Genomic DNA, 20045 nt, shown 5'->3' on the forward strand with positions numbered 1-20045 from the left:
TTTATTTAATGTAGGAAATCAATGGTGATCTCAAAGTTTTGAATAAGGAACAGAATAATTTGGAGGAGCAAATTACATTAAACCAAGTAAAACTAGAAGAAACAAAAAAGCAATATGTTCGCGAGCATCACAAATGCCACACGGTATTAAGACATATTAAAATGTTCAAAACTGATCTTCAAGATGCTGTGCAATACTTTCAAGATACTGATGTTCTCAAGGTATTTCAAACTGTTATTTTCACATTCCAAGTTAGTCAGCTCTAATCAGAATTTTATATTGTGGCAGAGTATGGTTCACACGCTATACAACAAGTTTTGTAAGAATGATACTGGTTTGACTGGAATTGATATTGATAATACTGTAAAACAAGAGTATTTGGATCAACATAATAAGCTCAAGGAGCGCATCAATCGACTGCGAACGACCGTGGATTCTAATACAGTTTCATTCCGAACAGAAAATGTACACACTATGGCTGCTAATCAAGAACTAATTGCGTAAGTTGATCAAAACATGGCCAGTTGCTTAATCCTTGTCTAATTGTGGTTGCTAACTCTTTTGAAACTTGCAGCGAAATCAACACGCTTAGAAAGGCTACAAAGTTCAAGCCACAGAAAACGTCAAACATCAAGATCATTGCCATCAAGCCTGCTAGCAAACCTAGTGCTGTTCAGTCAGGTAGGTCTATAATCTTTATTTTTTGCATTGATCTGTTCAATTGGCATTATTTTTGTCTATCCTTTCAAATTTCGCAAACTCATTCGATGCTTTATATGCTTGATTGAATCTAGTTTCTCAAACTCCTAATGAAATGACGGCCGATTTTGAAAAAAATGGACTTCTTCCGCCTATATTAAAAACTTCTACTTAGTCATCAAATGTTTCCCATATTAGATCTTTTCTCTCGTAATTAACCAAATTTGATGACTGATATTCAGATGATGGATAACGTTTAACAGATTTAGAATAGCGTCGGCCATTGATCAAAAAATTTCTGCATAAACTGATTTTCTTCATAAATAAATATTAAAGTTTCAATACTATTTTCGAATGGTGCCTATAATCAGGCGGATAAAACATTCTCCAACTTTGTATTTATTTGAGCCCATGCATGTCCAGCTGTCAAAGCATTTTGAACATCTTGTGTAGATGTAAACGAGTGATCAGTAACAAGCCGTATACCAGTATTCAAACTACCAATGTCAAATCCAGTATACACGGATCCGACCTTTGCTAGCACATGACACTTTAGTCCAGAAACAGGACATGCGGCAGGATCGGGTAATGCAACGATTTTGCCTATTTGTTTTGGAATCATAAGATCACCCAGAGCTTGAATTGGATCAATGGGTTTTAATCCATGATCGCGCGGTTCAAGACCGTTGCTTAAACGAAACTCGATTTCGGGAAAGAATCCGCCGCCACCAAGAGCCAAGTCAATCAAAAGTGCAATACTTCCACCAGGTCTTCTTGCAGCAATCTCACACAATACAAACTCGATCTCTCCAGTCTGTGAAACGTGTTCAAATAACTCGAGATGAAACATGAGATGCTGTGGACAAGGTAAAATATTAAGGAGTTTTTGTGTAGACTCGACCAGTTTCTTCCATCTTGGATCAGTTTGTGGAATGAAAACATTACCGTATGCTTTGCCCATTGTAAATTCAAAATTGGTGTTGATGTACTCGAAAGGCCAGACTTGCTCCAATTTGCCTTGTTTTGCATAACCATTGACGTGATACATCCGACAACCAGCCAGGAATTTCTCAACAATAAGATCGCCAGAGTAGTCCATGACCTTTCCCTTGTCATCGATACGCTCATAAAACTCTTTTTCAAGGTAAGTTTCAAGATCTTGTCGAGTGTGAATGACACGCATGCCTGCCGAGGCTGAACCAAGAGTGGGTTTGACAATAATGGGCAGCCCGTATGAGTTGGTGAACATGATGATGTCTGCTGGAGAATATACTCTTTTAAACTCTGGAACGGGGAAGTCGTGAGTACTTGCCATTTCTTTCATGGCAAATTTGTCACGAAATAAGATTGCGTTATCGCGAAGAAACCCAGTCGAATGGCCGAGCATCTTGCGAATATGGGCTGCACGAAGAATAATATCTTCCTGTTTAGTATAAACTAGATCAATACGATGCTTTTTGTCAAGTCTTTCTGCCCATATCTCCACCATGCCGTCAGTAGTTGGACGCTCCAACTCGACTACTTCCAAGCATCTTTGTTTGTCCAGTTCAGATGCAGCTCCTTTGCTCGTAATGAGAATGATGGATACTTTATCTGCTTCTACATCCACAAAATCAGTATATGTTACTGGTTTGTATACAGTACTTGTACCCACTTCATCTATAACTAAAATATGAAGGGTATTCTGGACATTCATTTTTTCAACTATTTATTCGAGTGTAGACTGATGTGGCGAGTTTCTGGTAAAAGTAGAAATCATATCACGACTAGCTTGTTTTGTTGCTATGAACACGCACGCACTTGCATGGTGCGTCCCATGAATCATATTTAAAGCAAGTTCTACACACAGGGCAGCCATCAACTCGTGGTTGATATAGCTCGAATTGGAATTTACCGTTTCATTGCAAAGAATCGAGTCAAGATCAATTACAAGTAGTGATCGAGACATGTTTGCTGAAAATATAATGGTCTGGATTGCCCTGAGATGCTGCTTCTATAAATTGAATTGCATGATGTATTGTTTGTAAATGTGTAGTCCATGTTATTGTGTCCACCAAAGCAAATTTTGATTCTTTGGGCATAATCGCTTACCAAAACGTACCCACTGGTTGCACATATCATGGACAGTGATACTATGCAAAAGGTTTGTACCTGAATTGTATTTTTGGCCAATTCCACATAGTATGACACAGTGAAATTGGTTTCTGAGCTAGTGTTGCGAATTGGAGTTTTTGAAAAGATTTGAGAATGCCATTTATCTGAGGAAATGCATATAAATGGACGCACTTTGGCGATTCTTTTGAGATGTCCCTGTTGAAGCGTATCTATTTGATCCTGTGTTTGTGTCAGCAGCTCCACAAATCGAAATAGTGTTTTATGGGTCGGATTATACCATCTGCGTATCACATCTATCAAGGTAACAGTGGATATGTTTTGAAACATGTCCATAGCTTCATTCACAATAGAGATCATGCTTGACTGGTCAGCACATTTTGACAATTGTGTTTGAATGCACATTTGCTTTTGCATGAAATGTGGAAATGGAACATAAAGTGCATGTTTTTGAACCATGCAGGATAGATTCGAGTTTGTAGACAATACATGATTTGAATATTTTCCCGATAAGATAATAATGACATTGGGTGCTTTCTGAATTAGTTTAGAAACATGTGAATACAACTCATCGATTTGTATCCGAGTTTCAACGTGTGTAATTTCAATATATATACTACACCACATCCATGGAATCTGTAAAGTACATCAGCCAGCCATTAGATGATCAATTTGTCATTTATGAATATTGGTGAGTCAGATAGAATAGTCATAAACAAACCTGATTAGCTACTTTGATAATCTGTAAACAAATTTCAGAGTGAATTTTGGCAAGCAATATAGGAGATTGGAGTACAACAACACCTGCAAGCTGGCATGCATGATGAATCACAAAAGCGCGACCAGCATCATCTGATCCCCACAGATACATGATACGATGATCCAGATTCATCGAATCCATACTTGTAATGTACTGTAGTTCGTCAACCATGTTCACAACCGAGTCGTGTAGCTCACAACCCGTATCCGAATCCAATAGTTTAAATTGCTGAGCCATGTCATGGTTGCTTAAAATGGGTCGAGGATATAAACGTGGTTGCACAAAATGTAAAATACATGAATAAAAGGATTGAATGGTAGAAAAAAGTGTATCAGGCTTGTTTTGGTTGATGTCAGATTCATTATTGCTGATGCTTTGTGCTAGTTGGTCATGCACAATCAATATGTTTAGATCTGACGACTGTACTGTATGTTTTGTTTGCCTCCACATTTTCAGTGTTTTCAACTCATCATCATGTTCCAATCTCGTAGTTGTGGGAGTTTCAGAAACAGATATTTTGACATTTTCGGGGAGTATCTTGTAATGCTGCTGGCTGGAGAGCTTGGTTGCATTAAAAGGACTTTCCCAATCTATAGATTCATTCTGAATCCAATGATTCAATAATCCTGCAAATCCAACAAGAAACAGATCATGCTGAGCCTCATATTTCTCTTGAAGGAAGTTGTAATCTTTCTTGGACTGTATTATAATGCGAATGTGTAGTACATCAAAAGTATCCGTTTTTAAATGCTCGCGAGTTTCTTTGAAGCAATCAGATGGTTTGGCATATGCGTATGCAGGAGATGCAGCTACTGGAGATGAGGCAAGTGATGTCAAACTATTGTAGCTTTTCACTGGCATCACCACTGGCTCCGCTGCAGCAGGCATAATACGCAACATGGACAATTTGGATGCACATTCATTCGAAATAGTTTGGTCATGAACACGCCAAGGAACAAAAGAATCTACACCCAACGGTCCTATATGTGCTGGAAAACACAAGTCAATAATATTATGCTCATGCGATGACCAGGGAAGTTTGGCCGTGTACAAAGTCTTTCGGACAGTGGACCTGGACAAGTTTTTTACTAGATGGCAACTTTTGAGTGTTTTTATCATTTGTTCAATAAACGAGTTACATATTTGTAGTGTGATGTGAGGGAGTTGTTCCTTGTGGTCCTCTACTTGCTGCGTAACATATTGGGATAGCTGTTTTAAATCAGTTCAAGTATTAAAAGTAAGTACTTTTGTTTCTATATGAATATACTGACTGCATCGATAAACTATCCTAGATGACAAACCTGGGCCAGATTCATGCTGAGGGACGCGAGAAAAGTTTAGAAAAGGCTCGAGTCTGAGTTGAATAGAATATTGCTCTTGTGATGTATAATATCAAGTGAGATCCGATGCGTTTGAATATTAGCCAATACATAAAATGCAATTGAATTCTTTGTTCATCCAACCACACCAAAATCAATATATGCATTGTGAATAAGACAACCGCTTGGTTTCTAAATCTGCCTTGTTTGCTCAAATCCGTATAATGAAACTTGATAACATATTAAAGGTTGCTATAATAGGGTTGCATATGTATATGCAAAAAGTTTACTTCATTTATCGCATATAGGTACTAATCCTTGTCGAGATTGATCGATTTACCAAACTTTGCATACAAGAGAGCCTTAAGCTTTATCATTTCAGATTGAATACTGCCCACGTTGGCACCCAATGTTTTTAGCTCTTGATCAAGTACAGTCTGCTCAGATTCGATACGAGATTGTGCGTCTGTAAGAGAAAGAGAGATGTAGGCATCACCAATCTTGTACCTAAACAGTTCAAGTTTTCAGCTGGAATATAAAGATCTATCCGATATTCCTGTTATAGTATGAGCACGAGTCTTACTTGACAGGCTCATCTTCATCTGCCAGTTCCAATTCATTTGTCAAGTCATCTAGATATTCCTTCTCTCGCTAACCAAATGGTAGATGTAATACTAGCAATGTTAAATTCGATCGATAGATGTAACAGCATTTCAGCTGTACATTATGGAGTCAAACGAGCTACAAGTCAAATGTCGGAGGTAGAAATAAAGTCTAGAAGAATGCAGCATCGCATCTTTCTAATCACTACAATGAGTCTCAACCAATTGCAACACTAACCTTTTTATCCTCGTAGGCTTCTTCGACAGATTCAAGACGAGTGTTCAATTTGGAAAACATATTGATGTTTCGCTGGTCCTCCCATGTTACCTCGACGTCAGTTTCGTCCTCAGCCTTGACCTATTCAATAAGAATAGAGAGAAATGATGAATGAGTGCACATAAAGTTGAGCTAATGGGCTGCAAGAAGCCAGTGTTGAATAGATGGCAGTATTTACCAGCTTTATTGTAGACATGAATGTTGAAATCTAATGAATGAAATTTTGTAGATTCTTTCTAAAAGATACACGCAGTGGATTCTCAAGTCAAATTCAAACCAATACAATCTAGTTCAGGCAGTAATGACTCGCAGTCACTGCATAGTATCAGCAAAGCCAGCAGTTTCAATATAATATTCACTGTCTATCCACAGCACTCTTTAAAAGCATTTATTGTGTTAAAGATTAAGCATTTGCTGATCTAGCTAAAGCTATACAACAAAAACCCTCGCGGTAACGTTTAAATTACTCTCTTGAAAAAACAAAATAATAAGCCCCAAGGGTAACAGGAACAAGATAGGTAGGTGATACATAAGAGATGAATAGAACTAAAAGACAGGAATCGATATTTTAAGCGTTCAAAGGCTTGCGGGCAACAAAGAAGAACATGGGGGTAAAAATCTCTTGCCGACCAGCAAGCGACAGCGAATCGGCAGCGTTGTTAAGAATCTGAGAAACCTTGTGTGAGCCAGCTGGGGCAAGTCTAAGAACCTCGAGTGCATATACCATAGCACTGGTAACACTAGAAAAATTCCAAATTAGTCAAGTATAACATGCAAGAAACCACAAACAAGTAGGACTTACATTCTTCCAACTGGATTCATCCTCCACCGAGCAATGCTCTCAAGATTCAAAGAGTAGCTGCCCTCGAGAGGAGTGTACCATGGGTCTTGAGCCTCGTACATGGCAGACTTGGGATCGGCAAGATCAGCATATTCGAGAATTTCGAATCCAATGCTCTTGAGCGCCGCAATGGTTTGGGGAATAGTGTACAACTTTGCAATCGAATTACCCTCCTCAATGCCATGAATGATTTTTTTTTGAGACAGATTGCTTTCGTCATATGCCTTGGTGGTAAGCCATTCGTAGCAAGCAAACTTTGCACCTGGTTTGAGAACACGGAAAACTTCACTGTATGGATTCTCAAGACGGCGAGCATGGCAAGTAGCCTCAATAGCGTATGCGGCATCAAACGTGTTGGCTTCAAATGGCATGTCCTCAAAGTTACCCTGTACAAACTAGAATTAGCAAAACAATGTCATTGTGTAAAAAATGAATGTTTAAAGGCATACCTTGACAGCATCACAAAGATTAGAGATGCCATGCTTTTCAGCAAGATAATGGCAACGCTTAACCTGGTAAGCATTGTTGTTAAGACCAGTAACATGAGCACCAGAGAATTTAACTATTTCACGAAGTGGGCCACCTAGATAAAATTGATGATTGATTTAAGATGGAGTGCAACAGATACTATACATGAGTGAGATGAACTTACCAACACCACAGCCAACATCAATGCACTTCATGCCAGCACCAAGACCAAGTTTCAGTGCAAGATAATCTTCCTGGCGGGCAAGACAATGCTGGATAGACGAGTATTTAAACATACGAGCAAAATGGAACGAAGTGCCCCATCCTATTCAATCATAATGGATTAGTCAGCCGCAAAGTAAAAATGATCTTGTGAAATCCATATTTTGATTTGGCATCTATACAATCAGTTTGATCGGTATAAACTCAGCCTTTAAAAGGGTTGTTTTTTTGAACCAGATCGTATGTGATTCTAGAATATAGGAGCTATATATCAAGGATACCAGCATGCGGATTACAATCAATGTATCTGGTTTTAAACTTGATAGCCATACAATGTATGGCTATGCAAAGAGTGATCAGTTCAAAACTAGTTTGAGCATCATATGATGAACATTGTGCTCTAAAGAATCGGGAATGCCATTGCAGGATAAATGCAAGTGTTGCATTTTACATGGGTGCGGACGAAATGGATAAATATGATTACGGAAAACAAGACGAATCATGAGATCAGCAGAATCTAGATTCATGCTTGCAGAACAGAGTTCCAGTAGTACCTGCTGAAAGAGCAAGGGATGAAGACAGCAATCTATGCAGTAAATAAAGCCAGGATACATAGCCCGCAGGCATCTGACTGAAGTCAAATTAAAGGGTATTGCCAAAACAGCCAACATTACGGCGGCGATTCAAGTTTAGAGTATGGCTAAAGGTATGGAAAAACATAGAAGCAGTGCATGTGGGGATTGGGCCATGAAGGGTTATTGAAAGGACAAGTATAGATATCAGGATATCAACACTATTCAAGCTTAGATCTAACACCAGGAGTATGCAAGGGTAACCAGATCAGAAATCATCAACACACCATATTCGTAAAAATCAGTAACTAGATCGTAAAAGTGATTTGTTAGAATGTCAGAGTCCTTGCGACGCTCAGCAACGGAATCTTCAGTGTTCTCAAGACCTTGCTTGTGATCAACATCCCAGTACTTGGCGTACGAGTCCACAGTAGATTTGTGAGCAACAGGATCAGTGTTCTTCTTGCGCAGACGCAGCAAAAAGTCTGTCAGTTCAGGATCAGTAGCAGGGGGTTGATGGGGAGGAGCTGAGCTAGTGGTGGACATAGTAGAGTATGCAACAGTGATAATATAAAAAGGTTTGCAGGAAGTTGGAAAGTTGAGGCAGGGAAAACTAATGGAAACGATCTGAATAAATACAGATTTGAGAAAGCAGTATTGGTTGATTTATGGACAGAATGGCCGAACTGGCGGAGATTGTCGAGTATCCCTTCATAAGCGGATTCCCTTGCAGGCGGGGCTGAACAGCTTTTGTCTATCCATTCTGGCTCCGCATAATCGAAATCTCCGTGCTATGGCTGGTGTAAACATAAACTGTTTTTGAATCCACTGCTTCCACTTTCATATGATTCCCATGAGTTGCTCTCAAGTATTGTTTGCATTCCAAAATAGCGATCCATTGATGCGTGAATTTACGGTTATATTCACGCAAACTGAAACTTTTCTACATCTTGCAGCAACCATTTTGTTTTGCTTGGAATAAGCAGTGGTTAAACATTGTTTTACTAGAAATTGACCTATTCAGCCGACATTCTTAATTCTTCAAAACACAACGTTCATCATATGATGCTCACTCGTTGTAATTCACATGTCAGGTTCGACTGTTTTGATAAAACTCGTCTTCATATCCTAAAACCACATACAACCTACTCCAACAAAACAGCAATTTAGTCTCAAGAATGCAACAGTTGTTTCCATGCCGATCACCAGGGAACAGTCAATTAAAGAGTCGAGAACAACATTGTCCGGTAAATTTAACGTGAATCACCATGTGATGAGACTGTCCATTCATCATATACGCTGAAATCCTTAGCATCCCATTTGTTTTAAACCCACCACGTATTCCTCACAATAATAGACAATATTTCATTCAACACCCATTCTTTATATTGCATAAACTGTCTTAATTCTAGTGAGTAAGTCTCCGACGACCCTTGAGCATTCTCCGAAACAGAATCTTGCGACCTCCCAACGTCTTCAATCGCTTTAAAAACCCAAATCGGCGTTTACGAACCAATGTGCTGGGATTGTATTCTTGACCGTACGTAGCATAACGTACAGCTATACTTTGTGATACAGAGACTCTACTCATCGCTGTAGTGGATCTGTCATTTAAACAAAATGATTGGTTCCATGATCAAGGGATTGGTGCTGATTGTCAATCTACAAACACCACCATCTTACCTTGACCCAACCACAGGGGATCTTGAAATTCCTTGGGGCTTTAAAAGAGTAAATGAGCTACACATTGATCCAGTTCAATAATTGTCCAGAGTTACAAATACATTGATTATTTCAGCCATTAGAAAATAAAATGTCAGTAAACTATAAACGTCAATACTAGATACAGTTGATCACCAAAACAGCCCAAGGATGCTGAATGAAGCAATTTGTATTTGGCCACAAGTATCGAGTCAGTAAATCACTGATTACACACACCTAAATTGTCGATTGAGAGCACGAATCAAGGTTGGCTCCACAATGGGGCGGGTGGAGAGCCTACCCATATGGGACACTGCAAGTCGGAGCATATCAAACGGTTTGGCAGCTTGAACTTGAATCAGTATTTGGCTAAACAAGTCAAAAAAGAAAATTCAAACTTGATCACGTGGATGGATCTGCTTTTGATGTTCCTCTAAAAATAAACTATTCAACGACTCCACCTCGCTCAGCAGATAGACAACGAATATCATGACAAATTCTCCTATTATAAAAAAGCAATGACAAGTGCAGGAAAGCACCATCACTACATTATTTTATTCCAAGTGTCTGTGTATTATTTCTTGCAATGGCAGCTATCCTGACCGCCATTAGCACAAGTATTCTTACAAGACTCACCACAGCAGCATGCCTTTTTGGCTGCTGCAGAGTGGTGTTGTGGAGACGAACCAGAAGTTGGTGACTTGTCAGAGGATGGAGCAGCAGTCTTGGATCTTTTCACCGAAGCATCGGCAGTGGTTTTGGAAGGAGAGCCAGCAGCAGATGAGCGAGTGGGAGAAGACGACTGAGACTTGCTAGCGCATTTGCAAGTTCCCTCGCATTTGCAAGCTCCCTCGCATGAACAGCTAGGGTGCTTGCGTTTGGCAGCAGAAGTTTTTGAAGGAGAACTAGGTCGAGAAGTCTTGACATCCTTACATTCACAAGAGGAAGCGCCAGAAGCCTTGCACGTGCATGTACTGAGTCCATCACTAGTGCAGTGGCATGGCTGAGTGCTTTGGTGAGCATGACTAGATGAACTCTTGGTAGGAGAACCAGGCTTAACGGGAGACACGGACGATGCTTTAGATGGACTCGCAGGTGCCTTGGCAGGCGAAACAGGCGCCTTTTCTACAGGGGACTTATTGCGAGTTGGAGAGGCAGCAGTGGAGCAAACACAAGGCTTTCCTTCAGCAGTACATTTGCATGCATCTGTACACTTGCATGTCTTGGGTTTAGGGATTAATAACAGTAATTGACCAGGGGAGTTTAGTTTGCGAGTAACGCGAACGCTACTGGGATAGGGATATGGGCCAGAGTAGAAGGAAAGAATAGAGATCTAGATGGATATATACATGCAATACTAAACTAACCTTTAGGGATGCATCAGTAGGTGCAGCACTACGTTTAGGAGAAGTAGCGCTCTTTTTTGGGGATGATGGAGACATTTGGTTGCTAAGTTGGTTGGTAAAAGTTCAAACTTTGGAGTTGCAAAATATCAGCATTTGAGATCACAAGAAATAGTCGGATTACAATTAGCCTTGCCATTATTGAATATTATACAAGCCATGATATCCCTGCCACATTGCTTTGCTTTAATTGTGCTGATTGGCTTGGATCAGTTTGCTATAATAGTAATCTCTGTCAATCTACTAGTTTGACCCAATTAGACATCCATATGAAATGGAAGAGTGTCAGCGTAGTAAAAAGCATCCATTGAATCTACTAGACATGATTGTTTAATTGAGCGGTCTTGATGACTGACATGAAAACAACAATTGCATTCCCGAGACTCGTCCTTGGTTTCTGGAGCTAGAACGCGAGCGTGTCGGATATTTAGAATATAACAATGAAGTCGTAGAGTTGTATTAACAACATCAGTAGTTGAGCCCAGTATCTGGATTCGGTAATTGTACAATGTCTGTAAAAAGAGCAAGGGCGGGTTAAAAAACAGATCAAAACTATAGTTTGACTACATCAGACAATGGTTTATTGACAGTGTCTATTTCTAGTAGGAAAGCATAACGAACATTTCATCATTCATTCCAAGACGGCCAATGCAAGACAAGGTTTTATTCTACGTGAATATGGCTTGAACACCTTCAAGGAGTATCAAGACAACCACAATACAGCCACACAATGTTTGGCCCCTAAATTCACCTCCCTCATCTTGTCCTGCTATTTGACATATGGAGCATTCAAATAAACACCAGAATACACTGGTCATGCAACCCATCAATCAGCATGCATTGTTATCAAGCCATCAACATCTGAACCAACAAGGCTCTGATCTACAGAACGATGTCTATTCTGTAGAATACCAAATGCATGATGGACAGACTTCTACCCATCAATTAAATAGCATTCATCAACCATACCATGAACAGCGTCCAGTATACTTGGGTGGACTATTCTTGGCAGCAAATCTAGTGACGCTACTATTCACTATAATCCCAGTTGTCATCAATTTTCCTAGTATTACTTCAGACAATCCTGGATGGTATGCTGGCGACGACATCATTCGACTATTGGAACCCATCATTTCTATGCCGCTGCAGTTCTTTATTCTCTTGGAGAGTGCCATCTTCATCAAGCATCTTGATAAAAGTTTGTATAGTTTACAAGTTTAAGCTATTTTGTTGTTTCATATCTCTGCGGGTCTAATTTATATTCACTCTAGACAATAGAATCGCGATTATTGTTTTTATGATTGCTGCTGCAGTATACCAACAAGGTGCAGGGTTTCATTCAGCTGCTGTCATGTTCAAGCATTCAGTTCAAACAGCAATAGAAGATCCAGCAGCTACTCCTATTCTCCCCCTTTTAACCGATATCAAAAGTTGGATCCGTGATCTTTGGGAGCATACTATTGCTCACTACATGTACGCCATTGGTGGAATCATTATTTCTTTTGTGAATGCATACGTATTTCGTAATTACACTGTACCACTCTCGACTCGAATCACTAAAAAATACCGATTGGTATGGATCTTGAACAGTATAGTGTATGGGTTAATTGTGGGATCTGTTGCAATTCAGTTTCCTAAAGGACCAATTGTGGCATTGTGCTTGGTTTTAATTTATGGATATTTAATTTTGGGTACTTATACTTATCGTCATAAACGGTTGAGTCTTTCAACATTGGGTGAATTTCCTGTACTGCAATCATATCTTGCTTCGTACACATTGGCGTAAGTTCCGTAGATTTGTTTTCAGTTCACTTCTATTTCAAATTGCTTTGACACTAATCGACATTTTCTACTTTATATTTGGACACTCAGCCTGGTTATCATCATTATTTGGGTAGCCAAAATGCATGGGTTTGTTGGTCGTAATGAACTAAAATGATGCACGCAGGAATAAACCCTAATCTCTTGCTGGCTTCATCCAAACATCATTGCATGGGCATACTGATTAGGATAGTTTACTTACAAACTAGTTATTACCAATACAAATGCTTTGAAAACTATTGTGCATTCTTCATTTTTAAAAAAGCTAAAATCTAAAAGGCTCAAGCATGTTTTAATCTTGTTTCATCGGCTTTAATGCAGGCCTTGGAATCATAAAATACACAACCAAACCCAGTAGAGCCATAACACCGGTAGCAGCCATATACATATTACTACTCCCAGCAATCCAATATCCACTACATGCTAAAATAGGACCAATAGATCGACCAAGTTGACCGTGAGATCTGAAAACACCCAAAGTATGCCCACGATTGCTCTTTGTTTCAGTGGAATGTCCAGAATGTTCATCAGAGTCTTGGTTTACCAAACTAGCCAACGAGGTCAACGAATTCACCACAGTTCCACTGGTAAATGCCAAAAACGCTACACCAATGTACAATCGTGTAATATTCGTTGCCCATACACCAACAACAAGTAATCCAATTGCACAGGATATAATCCCTTGAAGAATCAATGTTTGTTCAGAAACATATTTGTGGGAAACACGACGGACATATCCACCTTGAATCAATGCAGACAAAACACCCATAAACGCAAGCAATTTTCCTTGTTGAACGGGTGTAAAATCAAACCGATCGTGGGTCAAAAATGTTAGAGTAAATTCCATTCCAGAAAAACTAAACAGAAAAGCAAAGTGAATCAGTGACAGCACAGATAGCCTATTTTTTGAATCCTTTGAAGAGGTCGATCTGGAATGAGAGGTCGAGGTAGTGGTTTTGGATGATTTCGAGGTTGCATTGACTTTTGTAGATGGTTCTTGAGATGAAGCATTTGTAAAATCACCCGCCATCGATAGGGAGCTGGTCTCGGGAAGATATGCATACAGATACACAGTCTCAAAGGCAATCAATCCAAAAGCAAACAAAGCCGGACTAGAGTATCGATTCACTGGAAGATAGGGATATATCTGATGAATATCAAACGATGCAAGATATGCCCCTAAAGGAGGCCCGATAGTGAATCCAAGCGCAAACGATATGCCAACCCATGCCTGATTTCAAACAACTCGAATCAATAACTACAATAATTTAACAACCCGATTCAACAGACATACCAAGGCTTTGGAGCGATCTTTAGGCGATGTAATATCAGAGATGATGGCAATGGACATTTGAACATTCCCTTCAGTCAGACCTCCAATAATACGTGACCAAACAAAAACCGTAAAAGATCCCGAAAAGATCCAAAGCAACATTGAAACAGCATTTCCAATCTAGAAAGATAAAGCAGATTAATGGATTCGCACTGCTCATGAACATCAGACCAACTGGATCGTTTACCATACTGATCAACAAGACATTTCGACGACCAAATCTATCACTAAGATTGCCAATAATAGGGCTACTAAGAAACTGCAGAAACGAAAACAGAGATCCAAGGAATCCGCCAAACAGAATAATATCAAGCCTAGATCCAGAACCACCGATTCGTTCACGAAATGCCTTGACTGCCATTGCGGCAGAGTAATAGAACGATTCCTATACCAATAAGTATTCATGTATTAGTACACCAAGAAGACGCTAGGATAGGGTTTGAAAGATAAACGAAACATTTGGGATCAATAGATGCTCTAGTATTTTAGAAAATGCATCTGCATTTTCCAACTACACACAACATTACTCCAACAAGGCAGACCCACTCAACTGGATTTTGTCCATCCACAGTCTCATAATGCGCAATGAGTCTAGGAAAGAGCGGTAAGATAATCGTGAAGGCAAGAATATCAATCAAGAGTGCAATGACAACAATTTTAAGTGTCTGGCTCCGAAACTTGGCATCTGCCGGGGTATTTGGTTTGGGAGTAGTTATAGTCGCTGGTGTCGAGGTGAAACGAGCTTCCTCTTTCTGCTGCCTTGCGCTACTCTTGAGTTTATTCATTGCTGAGCCCAGATGAAAAGTAGCTCGAGATTTGCAAGTCAAGAATATATGGATTGCGTCAAATTCATGCACCCTGATTATTGAGTATATTGGTAAACCCTCAATAAGCATTATGCGATAGTCTTATAGTGTCTATACAGAAACAATCAATCTAGTTATATACCACGATTTATTCAATGATGGTTGTAGGAGCGAATCGGAACAGCAATGTTCATGTTGGATGGGTGATTCGGTCTCTAAAGTATGCAATCTTGAAAGCAATCAATACTCGGCAGAAGCATCGCTTTCACTAATCAAGCGAATAAAAACTTCTTCAAGTGTCGTTTGGCCAATACCCCAATCTAAAATACCCACAGAGTCCTTGGATTGCTCAATACCACGAAATAGTTGAGGCAGAATACCTGGAACACCTGGAAACTCGTACGATGCATTGGTGGCAAAAACATCAATCACTTTGAAACCTTTAGGCAAAATAGATTCTATATATCTAGAAATAAAAAGTATACACACGATCCTGTTAATATAAACTGTGCAGTTATAAATCAACCGAGTGTTGCCAATACTTACTGAATGGCACGCGGCATGTCCGCTTCAAGAGTATTAAAATAAAGTTTAAATCCTGCACCATACACTTGCTTCAAACGGATCGGGTTAGCCAAACAACGCAATGTTCCCTTAGCCATTATACCAATACGCTGGCATAGTGCTTCTGCCTCCTCCATTGAATGTGTAGTCAGCACAATGGTTTTGCCTATTTTGGCTGTATTGACAATCCCCCAGATAAGACGACGCACTTCGGGATCGAGACCAGTCGTAGGTTCATCGAAAAAAACAACTTTCGGATTGCCAATAAGAGCAATGGCAATACTCAATCGACGCTTTTCACCGCCTGACAGTCCTTTGGAAATGCGATGTTCAAATCCAGAAAGAGCAACATCGTTGATGGCATTTTGCACTGCGACTTTTTCGCAATCAGCCGTTACACCCTTGAGTCGAGCGTAAAAAAAGAGATGCTCGCTTACAGTCAATTCTTCCCAGAGAATATCAAACTGCGGGCAAATACCAATATTTTTATATACTTCGGCTGTATCGGTTTTGATATTGTATCCAGCAAGTGTAGCTTCACCACTGGAAGATTGGTATAGCCCAGTTAAAATACTAATCAGAGTCGTTTTACCAGCACCGTTAGGTCCAAGTAATCCAAATACAATCCCCTCTTCGACTGCAAATGTGACATCCTTGACGGCAAGTTTGGGGCCCGCACCACCCCTCCCACTATATACTTTTCGCATGTGTGATAGGATTAAAGGAGATGTGGCATCAAAATTTCGCGATAGAATACGATTGCGCTCAGCCTTGACATCTTCATCCTCATACTGAGTTTCAGACTCATCGACCTGAATAGACAGTGCAAGCTCGGCCTCGGCGGTCTTATTTTCGCACATCAATTTGAGCAATCAATGAAATTAAAAATTAAATGAATACAATAACTCGATCAAATCGTGTAACTTTTTAGCTCAAAGTAAACTAGCCAACACATTGAAATCTTACATGGATTCCGTCACTATCTTTAGCAAACCTTGCTGCTTTAATTTTGCGAATAGTATCCGTGACAGGGAAATGCCATGGTCTACGAACACCAAACTCGGACGGAAGAACGGCAGCAAGATAGATTGCCAGTGTAAGATACACGAAAACACCAACACCCATGAAAATAATAGCATTTCCAACTTCGTTGCCAGGTCGGATCATAGACAGCTTGTATGGCTATATTAAAATTAGTGTGTCGAGTTTGCCAAGTTGGAGGGTCAGATATAAATAGACAATATTGGTAGAGTCTAGTCAGATATATTTATAATCAAAGCTAACAAGACAACACAAGCAATAAAATACAGTCATTTACCTGCAAACTCCCAGCATACGACGCTTTATTCAAAACCGTAAGTGCGCGATAGAAAGCAAACGGAGGCCAAATAAAGTATGCAAGTGGAGCACTTCCACTGACAAAAATACTGTCGACAGTCAAGGCAATAAGAACAGAAAGAAGGACAGCCAAAAACACAATCACTTTGAACAAAAGACAGACAACAATGGCTGTAAGAACATTGCACACATATAAGAAGCATATGCAAAACTACACAATCGCCCACCTAAAGCAAATCTGCTTCTATTGAAAAAAGTACTGAAAAGAAATGCAAGAGAAACCTGATTGTTTCCTATATAGTTTCATGAATAGAGTTAGCTGGTTCAAGTTTTAGTTTCAATTCAAATCCAGAATAAAAATTACCCCAAAGGAAAAACAAGATGATATAAACTCTGGGATCCGTTAACGTAAATAGAGTTAATTTGGACAGATATCCAACAATCAAAAACACGGCAGTAGAAATGGCAAACAAAACATAAAATACAACTAATTCCATTCAATAAAGTGGTGTTAATAAAGTAAAACAAGTCACCAGTTTACAAAGACATGGTATGCGTTTCTTACCATATTGACTGACGTAATACCAAATAGATTTCATGCCATTCATTTGCATCATGACAAGAACACGATATTCCTTTTCTTGAACAAGGATTACGCAAAATACCTATATTGATAATTAACATCAGCAAATGATATTACAAAAAACATTTGTGCTACTCATGAGTATTATGTGTAATGCCATACACAAACTCACCGGTAAAAGAAAAGAAACGCCAAACGGGTATAAAATGGCTCCAATAAGACCTCCAAAAGGAAGGTTAAGCTTATTATTGGCAACGTAGGGCAAAATACGCAATCCTTGAGTGATGCTAGCATTTCCATAAACTGAAACATTGGAGTTTCGCAGGATAGCATTGTCAAGTTGGGTTTGTTGCTGTATCAGACGCACACCCGGTACAGGAAAGTTGGACGTTGCAGTCAGTCGAATATCCGTGCCGTAGTGCATATTCCAAGAGTACCGCTTGTTGGCATGATCAATCTTGTTAAAGAAAACAGCTATTGAATATCCAAATTCCCATCAAATAGTTGAATGCATTAATATCTACAAAATGGTACATGCACTATCGTGACAACTAATATGAAGCGCTCTTAACCTACCTCCATGGGGAAGATCGTTGAGAATTTTCCCAATTTTCAAAAACAACTCATTGGTAGCACTGACGTTTGAATTGATATTTCTCTGTATGGCAGATTTATCAACTTTAGAAATAGCCAGAATGACTTCGTTTAAAGCATTAGAAATGGAAACATCAAGATCATTATCAGAGCCACCGGTATAGTTGAACCATGGAACAGGTTGAACATTCAAAGCACTAGATCCAGGATTAGATATTGAAATACCACCAAGATCACCCCAGTAGCGTGTGGGAATAGTTCCCAAAAGACCAATAGATGAGTTTGTGATTGGGGATATAAATGCATTTGTGCTGGGTGCAGATAGCAGTGCAGGCAGTGGTATCGTATTCTGCATTGGCTTGCTTCCAAGCATTGAAAGTGTATCAGCATTTTCAGCAGAATAGATTGCCCAAGATCTGAGTTGCAAACCAATAAATCGCTGAAGACTACGAGCATCGACTACACCAGAGGACATGCCATTCAACAAGGCCATGAACCATCCACCTTGAGGCTCGGCTGTATAGGTTCTGAAATGTCACAATCATCAAATAGAGTACTTTAGCATTATGAATAAAAGCAAAATCATTTTAAAATACCTTGAACTTACGAATCACGAACAGCATTTCCACTGGCGCCTGGGTTCATTTCATAGAGTGGAGAAAAGGGATAGTTTTCGCCATACCAAAACACGCACGGATGCTGAAATGAAGCCACTGCAGCACCTGGCGGACCATCCAAACCAAAGTTGATAACAACATCGTAGTTGGTTTGATAAATATCATCCATAGTGGCGCCTGTCCATAGATCTGATTTGGGTAGCAAAGGCAATCCCACAGTTGCATTCCAGTTTGGAATTCCAGGATAGCTCATTGCAGATACATTAGAGCAGCGCAAAAATTCTATTCAAAGCAATAATAAAACATCGTGTCAATAGGCTTTCAGGATGATTAGGAGTCAAAATGACCCACCTGATACACTTGTGCTTCTTGAAATAAGCCTAGTGATAAGAGTACCAAGTCCTGCAGAAATGATTACCATTAAAAATGGACACAGGCTAAACCAAAATACAAAATACAGTATCAGATGTGCATTCAATGCATATAACTCCTTTAATTTTACTGCATCACACAAGGATGAATATTATAGCACACTCTGATCATAGTAATCAGCAGTATGACCAAAGTTGAATGGTAAAATTCAAACATCAGAGTCGCACTTACCCGATGCAGCAGATATTTGTAAACATTTGACGCTTTTGAAAAGAAATAGCTTTACGAGCCAGTGCTGTGATTTGGCGAGAAGGACCTACCACAATGGCTGATGATGCTAAAAATTCGATATTGCATAATGTATAGCAGATGGTCAATAATCTGGATGTTTACAAAAAATAGTTGGTTCATGAGCAATATAGCAGTTCACTGCATAGTTCCACTAATATTAGAGTGTGGCATAACCCTGATGCAAATATTTATATATAACGTGCAAAAGATAAACTAGATGGTGATATGTAGGATTGGTCAAAGTTTAGAACACGAAGGCTACTGACATTGGTTAGGCATGGTTACAGGTTCAGGAACAACTCGACCAGCAACCGTTGGCATTCAATTAACCCGTACAAGGCAGACGATACTAGGCAAAGAAGTTGGCTATTAAGAAGGTCGCTACTGGTTTGTATAGATAATATAGGGTTAGTAGCCCGCTATACAATCAGGTCGATGCACGGTTTAGAGCGAAATAAAATGAAATTTGAATTTGTCGAGTTGACAGTTATACGGCCGAAAGACTTGCTTTCTTTGTTGATCGAGGGTTGCCAAATCAGTCAAATACCGCCTATTCAACGATGACTACGTAACAATGGTGTATTTGAGTCTTGCTATTCCGTGTGTTTCTATTCTAGCGACACGAGTGGTTATAAAAGCATTCTTGCTATTTCTCAACGCAGTGTATCAAATGCATGCTAACAAGTTTTATACAAAGCAGTCTGATTTCACTAACGCCTGCCATTTGGTTTCAACTAATTCTATATAAAC

The 20045-nt window shown here is 39.5% G+C and overlaps 9 protein-coding genes across 9 annotated transcripts; 1 reads left to right on the top strand and 8 right to left on the bottom strand.

Moving 5' to 3' along the window:
• Nucleotides 1-1066: 1066 nt before the first annotated feature.
• On the bottom strand, nucleotides 1067-2395 carry BATDEDRAFT_85237 (uncharacterized protein; the record flags this gene model as incomplete). The annotated part of the gene is made up of 1 exon (XM_006676381.1): nucleotides 1067-2395. The coding sequence occupies one exon, from the start codon at nucleotides 2393-2395 to the stop codon at nucleotides 1067-1069; it is 1329 nt and encodes a 442-aa protein (XP_006676444.1).
• Nucleotides 2396-3520: 1125 nt separating this feature from the next.
• Nucleotides 3521-4887, bottom strand: BATDEDRAFT_85236 (uncharacterized protein; the record flags this gene model as incomplete). Its single annotated transcript, XM_006676382.1, has 2 exons — nucleotides 3521-4780; nucleotides 4873-4887. 2 exons carry the CDS (start codon nucleotides 4885-4887, stop codon nucleotides 3521-3523), a joined length of 1275 nt encoding a protein of 424 aa, XP_006676445.1.
• A 314-nt stretch (nucleotides 4888-5201) lies between these two features.
• On the bottom strand, nucleotides 5202-5829 carry BATDEDRAFT_9048 (tubulin-binding prefolding complex subunit GIM3; the record flags this gene model as incomplete). Its single annotated transcript, XM_006675008.1, has 3 exons — nucleotides 5202-5397; nucleotides 5474-5541; nucleotides 5731-5829. Coding segments are annotated over 3 exons (363 nt in total), but the record flags the coding sequence as incomplete, so codon positions are not given.
• Nucleotides 5830-6122: 293 nt separating this feature from the next.
• On the bottom strand, nucleotides 6123-8473 carry BATDEDRAFT_36567 (sterol 24-C-methyltransferase). The gene is made up of 5 exons (XM_006675840.1): nucleotides 8160-8473; nucleotides 7263-7403; nucleotides 7060-7193; nucleotides 6572-6996; nucleotides 6123-6509 (listed from the first exon to the last, which is right to left on the bottom strand). Exons 1-5 carry the CDS (start codon nucleotides 8416-8418, stop codon nucleotides 6338-6340), a joined length of 1131 nt encoding a protein of 376 aa, XP_006675903.1. The 5' UTR covers nucleotides 8419-8473; the 3' UTR covers nucleotides 6123-6337.
• Nucleotides 8474-9280: 807 nt separating this feature from the next.
• BATDEDRAFT_85235 (uncharacterized protein) lies at nucleotides 9281-9902 on the bottom strand (the record flags this gene model as incomplete). The annotated part of the gene is made up of 3 exons (XM_006676383.1): nucleotides 9281-9476; nucleotides 9556-9612; nucleotides 9811-9902. The coding sequence occupies 3 exons, from the start codon at nucleotides 9900-9902 to the stop codon at nucleotides 9281-9283; spliced, it is 345 nt and encodes a 114-aa protein (XP_006676446.1).
• A 63-nt stretch (nucleotides 9903-9965) lies between these two features.
• On the bottom strand, nucleotides 9966-11015 carry BATDEDRAFT_85234 (uncharacterized protein; the record flags this gene model as incomplete). Its single annotated transcript, XM_006676384.1, has 3 exons — nucleotides 9966-10075; nucleotides 10210-10795; nucleotides 10941-11015. 3 exons carry the CDS (start codon nucleotides 11013-11015, stop codon nucleotides 9966-9968), a joined length of 771 nt encoding a protein of 256 aa, XP_006676447.1.
• Nucleotides 11016-11756: 741 nt separating this feature from the next.
• On the top strand, nucleotides 11757-12915 carry BATDEDRAFT_86046 (uncharacterized protein; the record flags this gene model as incomplete). Its single annotated transcript, XM_006676110.1, has 3 exons — nucleotides 11757-12174; nucleotides 12248-12758; nucleotides 12849-12915. 3 exons carry the CDS (start codon nucleotides 11757-11759, stop codon nucleotides 12913-12915), a joined length of 996 nt encoding a protein of 331 aa, XP_006676173.1.
• A 174-nt stretch (nucleotides 12916-13089) lies between these two features.
• On the bottom strand, nucleotides 13090-14915 carry BATDEDRAFT_85233 (uncharacterized protein; the record flags this gene model as incomplete). Its single annotated transcript, XM_006676385.1, has 4 exons — nucleotides 13090-14028; nucleotides 14092-14250; nucleotides 14318-14515; nucleotides 14682-14915. 4 exons carry the CDS (start codon nucleotides 14913-14915, stop codon nucleotides 13090-13092), a joined length of 1530 nt encoding a protein of 509 aa, XP_006676448.1.
• A 261-nt stretch (nucleotides 14916-15176) lies between these two features.
• On the bottom strand, nucleotides 15177-19743 carry BATDEDRAFT_85168 (uncharacterized protein; the record flags this gene model as incomplete). Its single annotated transcript, XM_006676386.1, has 12 exons — nucleotides 19562-19743; nucleotides 19236-19341; nucleotides 18984-19069; nucleotides 18623-18914; nucleotides 17998-18542; nucleotides 17594-17895; nucleotides 17404-17503; nucleotides 17066-17131; nucleotides 16819-17009; nucleotides 16467-16682; nucleotides 15483-16345; nucleotides 15177-15402 (listed from the first exon to the last, which is right to left on the bottom strand). Exons 1-12 carry the CDS (start codon nucleotides 19614-19616, stop codon nucleotides 15177-15179), a joined length of 3048 nt encoding a protein of 1015 aa, XP_006676449.1. The 5' UTR covers nucleotides 19617-19743.
• Nucleotides 19744-20045: the final 302 nt, after the last annotated feature.

The sequence above is a fragment of the Batrachochytrium dendrobatidis genome, assembly GCF_000203795.2.
Source record: "Batrachochytrium dendrobatidis JAM81 unplaced genomic scaffold BATDEscaffold_1, whole genome shotgun sequence".
NCBI lineage: Eukaryota > Fungi > Chytridiomycota > Chytridiomycetes > Rhizophydiales > Batrachochytrium > Batrachochytrium dendrobatidis.